The 5,494-nt window shown below is 50.4% G+C and overlaps 1 protein-coding gene across 1 annotated transcript; it reads left to right on the top strand.

Annotated features, from left to right (window-relative positions):
* The first annotated feature begins 724 nt into the window (after positions 1 to 724).
* On the top strand, positions 725 to 3,969 carry SOWAHA (sosondowah ankyrin repeat domain family member A). The gene has a single exon (XM_069103717.1). It carries the CDS (start codon positions 755 to 757, stop codon positions 2,450 to 2,452), a length of 1,698 nt encoding a protein of 565 aa, XP_068959818.1. The 5' UTR covers positions 725 to 754; the 3' UTR covers positions 2,453 to 3,969.
* Positions 3,970 to 5,494: the final 1,525 nt, after the last annotated feature.

Below are 5,494 nucleotides of genomic sequence, written 5' to 3'. Positions count from 1 at the left end.
ATAAACAAAAAAGACATAGCACAAAAAACTCCACACTGTTGGTGGAGTTATGAACTGATCCAATCATTCTGAAGAGCAATTTGGAACTGTATTACCTTACAGGCAGCATTAAGCCTCACATATTCATTTTTAATTTCTCAAATGAATAAGAAATGAGGCAAGAAAGCCATTTGACACTTAAAAGTTATTGAACTTCCCAGGGGAATAGCAACCAACTACAAGAGGGGCCTTTAGGGGGAGTTGGCATTAAGGCGTGCCTGAATTCCCAGAAGGTTGGAAGAAGAGAAGTCAGAGTATTCCCAATTCACAGCTCAGGCAGTATAAACTGTTAAGAGTAGGCAGAGCTTCAGCGCCCATTGGAATGGTGAACAGCTCTAATTGGGTCGGCCAACTGAAAAAAAAAAGGAGAAAAAATCTCAAAGGAGAGAGGTTCTCTAGATCTAGCTATGACAGATGTAAACGCCCCTCCGCATAAGTGGGGGAGGGGTGCTGCAAAGGTTAAACTCAGGTAAGCCTGAGCCTGCCCAGACTACAACTCCCAGATTCCTCTGCTGTCGATCCCCCCCCCCCCCCACAGAGACCCTCCCCCTGCAGCGCCCACCTGCCAGAGACTGGGAACAGCGCCCCGAGGAAGGAGCTGCCAGCCAGGGCCGACAGGTGGGAAGCGGGCTCCGGGAGAGCCGGGGGAGGGGCTCGCCGCAGGAGGCTCTGCCAAGGCCAGGAGAGGATCCGGACAGCCCCGAAGCCCGAAAGGATGGCGCTGGCAGCGGCGGCTGCGGCTGCGGCAGCCGGGGTGAGCCAGGCGGCAGTGCTGGGCTTCCTACAGGAGCGCGGGGGCAAGGTGCGCAACTCGGAGCTCGTGAGCCGCTTCAAGCCGCTGCTGGACGCCGGGGACCCGGGCGGCCGGGCTGCCCGCAGGAGATGTTTCAAGCAATTCGTTAACGACGTGGCGGTGGTCAAAGAGCTGGATGGGGTCAAGTTCGTGGTGCTACGCAGGAAGCCGCGCGTCTCCGGCGCCCCACGACCTGCGCCCCTGACGCCGCCCGAAGCCGCTGGGAACCCGCTCCTGGGGGCCCAGCCGACCCCGGGGGCCCCTCCGACCCCGGGGGCCCAGGAGCTGGCTGCGGACTTTCGGGCTGAGCAACTGCTGCAAGCATCCCCAGATCCAGCCGCCGCCGAGGAGCACAGGTCTCCGTCTCCGCCGTCGGAGGAGCTGTTCGCGTCCCTGCTATCTGAGGAGCTGACCCCGTCCCCGCCCTCGGAGGAGCTGCTCCCGTCCCCGCCGTCGGAGGAGCTGCCCCCGTTCCCAGACCTGAAAGAAGCAGCCGCCGCCGCCGCCCCCACCCCAACTGCAGCCCTGCAGTCCAGGGACATGGCCGCAGCCCCTCCACAGACCCCGGCTGCGCCCGGGGAGCTGCCCCCGCTCCAGCCGCGGAAGCCCTGCATGCTGCCTGTTCGCTGCGTGCCGTCGGTGATCCGGGTCCGGGCTGAGGAGCAGGGCCTGCGGCGGCAGATGTCGGAAGAGCCGGCGGTGGCAGCTTCGTCCCTGCTGCCCGTGCCCGGGGACTCCCCGAGGCTGCGGCGGCGGCTCTCGGTGGAGGAGCCTGGCCTGAGTCTTGCTTTGGGGGGCGGACGGTCCCCTCACCTCCGGCGCCTGTCCCGGGCCGGCCCGCGACTGCTAAGCCCCGAGATCGAGGAGCTGCCCTCCGCCGTCCCCCAGCCGCCGCCGCCCACCGTGCCCCTGGAGCCGGCCGAGCACGAGTGGCTGGTGAGAGCGGCCGGCGGGCGTTGGACTCACCAGCTTCATGGGCTGCTACTGCGGGATCGGAACCTGGCGGCCAAGCGTGACTTCATGTCCGGATTCACGGCCCTGCACTGGGCCGCCAAAAGCGGTGACCGCGAGATGGTGCTTCAGCTGGTGGAAGTAGCGCGCCGCGGCGGGGCTCCCATCGACGTGAACGCCCGCTCGCACGGCGGCTACACCCCATTGCACCTGGCGGCCCTGCACGGCCACGAGGACGCGGCCGTCCTGCTGGTGGAACGCCTCGGCGCGCAGGTGCTCGCCCGAGACCACAGCGGGCGGCGTGCCTACCAGTACCTGCGGCCCGGCGCCTCGTACGCGCTGCGGCTGTTGCTAGGCGACCCAGCCCTTCGCTGTCCGGCGGAGCACGATGGCCCCACCAGGCGCCCTGTGCAGGTGGCCGCCTCCATCCTCAGCTCCACCACCAGCGCCTTCCTGGGCGTGCTGGCCGACGACCTGATGCTGCAAGACCTGGCCCGCGGCATCAGGAAGTCCGGCTCCTTCAGTAAGTTCCTGGGCGCCTCCCCCATGGCGCCCCGAAAGAAGGCCAAGGCCAGACCTGGCCCCCCTGCCTTCCCTTCTGCGTCCATCCAGGCCTCCACCGCGGGGTCCAAGCGCTGGCCAGGCACCGACCTCTTCCAGAGCCATTAGCCGGGCGTTGTCTCCGTCGAAGGTCTAGCCACCATTAGCCGGCCTGCCACTCCTTGGCATCCATACCTGGTGCCCAGTCTAACCTTGTCCCACTCACATCCCCCACATAGGCTTCCCTATGGTGCTGGGCCCATCAATTCATGCCTGAACCTCCAGCAGATGTCAAATCCTCAGAGAATTCACTTTTCCTTTAGAAATTCAATTCATATTTATAACTGTTATACCCTGGGTACTAAGACTGAAAGGTTAAAAAGGGCAACAGCTGGTCTGGTCCCTTAATTGAATATAATTCAATGTTTGTTGGTTCTCTATATGCCATACTCCTAGGCCAAAAACCAATGATGTGGTGTAAACGACTTTTTGGGGTCAGCCCCTGTCATCTGGCCTCTTCGAGGTGTGATGGGTTGGCAAATCAATTGTATTTTGTTCTTAAATGAAGAGAAGACTCTGTATTTTATAGTGTTCTGACATTTTTTGAAATAGTTTATTCTCTTTTTAGGCAAGGTCTTCATTAAGGGTTTGGTTTTTTTTTTTTTAACCACATGGTTAACATTTTAAACACCATTTTAAAGAAGAGCAGATATAAAACAAATGAGTCCTAGCCATCTGAGCTCCCATCCCACAATCAACTTTTTACCTACCTCACTTTAGAAAACCTGGCACAGAGCGGCCATTGTGACCATTGTGAATGTAATTCCAGTTGTACTGTGAATGTGAAATGGGATTCTTCCTGCAAGGACATTTTATACTTTAAAAAGAAGCAATGCCCAGATATTTGCTAGTGGAACATAGAGCTAATTATTAAAGAGGGAGTTTATGCAGTAGTTTTCCCTTGATTTTTATGGTCTTATTTAAATTACTGATTTACACGTTGTATAAATGAATTTAGTGGCATTTGACACCAGTGAGTCCCCTTTTTTTGTATGAAGTATTGTGAATGTTTTAAAAATCCTGGGCTATATCCAGCACCTTTGTGCCATACTTTTGAATCTGTGAATCTGATGTCTTGTTTTGAGCCTTACAGATGTTTGTTTGTTGACATTATACAATATGGCATGCTAAATATTTAAAGAAAACAGTGAAACAGCATTCCAACTGAAAAGCAACTTGTTAATTATTAATGTCTACACATAAGGAATGACTTGTATATTTAGGCTTTGAACAAACAGGAAGACTATGGTACCAGTTTTAATATGTTGTATGAAAGAAAACATTCTAAAATATCAGTGCATCTATTTGCTCAGTGATCTTAGACTTCAGTTTCTTTATATGTAAAATGAGGGGGTTGAGATAAGTGTTCTCTGCTCTTTTCAAGCTGAAAGATTTTATGATTGTAATGGAGTCTTTTTCTAATTATAAAGTACCTAGGCAACCTTTTTCAATCAAGTGATGTTCCCATTTCTACAAGTTGTCTTAATATCAAAGGGATAGACTAGTTTTCTATTGTAAAAGGTTATTGCTTTTTCCTTAAGACACATACTAGAGGGACATTTGAAATTGTTTGGAATGTTTTTATTCTGGAATAAATTAAAAGAATACTTCCTTTTTTCTGTCTGATGTACTTCAATGAAACATTTCTGCTCCATTATATAGTGTTATAATTTGTTCCTTCTTTCTTCCCCATAGTACATTTTAGAATACTTAATATTTGAAAGACTATAGATTATTCCCAGCTGAGGAAGGTTTTCTCACATGCTAAATTGGAGTAATGGAAATAAACATGCTACAGTTCAGCAAGTTCTTCTATTGAATTTTTAGTTACTAGCCTAAAAATGTTACCATTGTGAAAAGCTAACCTATAGAAAATGCCCATTTAAATCCATTGCTTTCCAAGAAAAGTCCCAATGTAACAATCTGAGTGGCTGTTGTTCTTGAAAGGTAAAATACATACCATTTGTACAGCGAGATTGTATGAACATCTCTCCCAATTTAGGGCAGTCACGATTTGGAAAGGGAACTTAGTTTTTAAGTGCTAAAAGACAGTGTTCTTTGAAGTGCTATCAGAACCAAAGACAATGTATTTTTGAAATTATAATGTGTTTATAAAAAGGTTAGAGGATTCAGTCCCAAAGGTGTCCACAGATGTCCTTGGGTTGGTGGAAAGGGCTCTGCTTCAGTTGCTTCCTCAGTGACCTTGGGTGGCAAATCCCTTTACCTCCTTTAGCCTTGGTTTCCTCCCTTTAAAAAAAAAATGCAAGTGGATGGTCCTGTCTGTAGGGCCTGCAAGTTTAATGGGAAAACCTCCAGTAAGTGGCAACTTGGTATCTCACAAGGCCCTAAGAACTATCTTTTCTGGACAACTCACAATTAATCTTAGGCTTTTTCCAGACAATCTATGATTGAAGAAATTAGACATTGAAATAGGTTTTAGAGGTTGGCTGGCCAAGGACCACTTCTGCCTCTTTGCCTTGCCTTAAGTCCCAGGTCTAACATGTCAACCCTGGGGCAGCCCTCCTAGAGGAAGAGGGGTGCTGCCTGCCCTGTGCCACCCTCTCCCTAGGCCACTTCCTGGGATGGGCTAGGTTGATTGTTCTTTTCTGTCATCTGTGGGTCTCTCGTTAGGTCAGGCCCTCAAAACATCCTTTCAAGACATCCTAAGATCATAGTAGCTGCATCTTTTTCCCCCTTTGGGGAAATGAGTTTGGAGGTCACTGAAATAAATACCTATCAAATAAACAGCTGCGCCCCCCCCCCAAAAAAAATGAGAACTCAACTTTGGTCCTATGTTTCATTGTTATAGGGAATTCCTCCTGAGAGAACTCTCTCTACCAATGCGGGTTGGTCCTTTGTAACTTGAGTATTGCCTATGACCTTGAGAGGTTAAAACATCTAAACCCAGGTTCACACAGCCAGTACATGTCTGAGGAGGAGCCTGAATGAGGACTTCCTGGCTCAGAGGCCAGCTCATTTAAATAAAAAAATAAAAAGCCAATAGCAAAATAGAATTTGCTTTACAGAAATTTGGTATAATTTCAAGAATCTGTATTTACAATAATTTAGTTAACTTAGGTTCAGCTATGACCTCTATGCTAAGGACTCTCA

This window comes from Petaurus breviceps, unplaced genomic scaffold (genome assembly GCF_028583685.1).
Source record: "Petaurus breviceps papuanus isolate PSGF00001 unplaced genomic scaffold, PetGlider_PUasm1.0 64, whole genome shotgun sequence".
Lineage (NCBI taxonomy): Eukaryota > Metazoa > Chordata > Mammalia > Diprotodontia > Petauridae > Petaurus > Petaurus breviceps.
Note: the sequence above shows the minus strand (reverse complement) of the source record. Positions and strands in the feature narration are given on the sequence as shown.

Coding starts and splice junctions, on each gene's coding strand:
- SOWAHA (XM_069103717.1), top strand. CDS start 755: ATGGCGCTGGCAGCGGCGGCTGCGGCTGCGGCAGCCGGGGTGAGCCAG.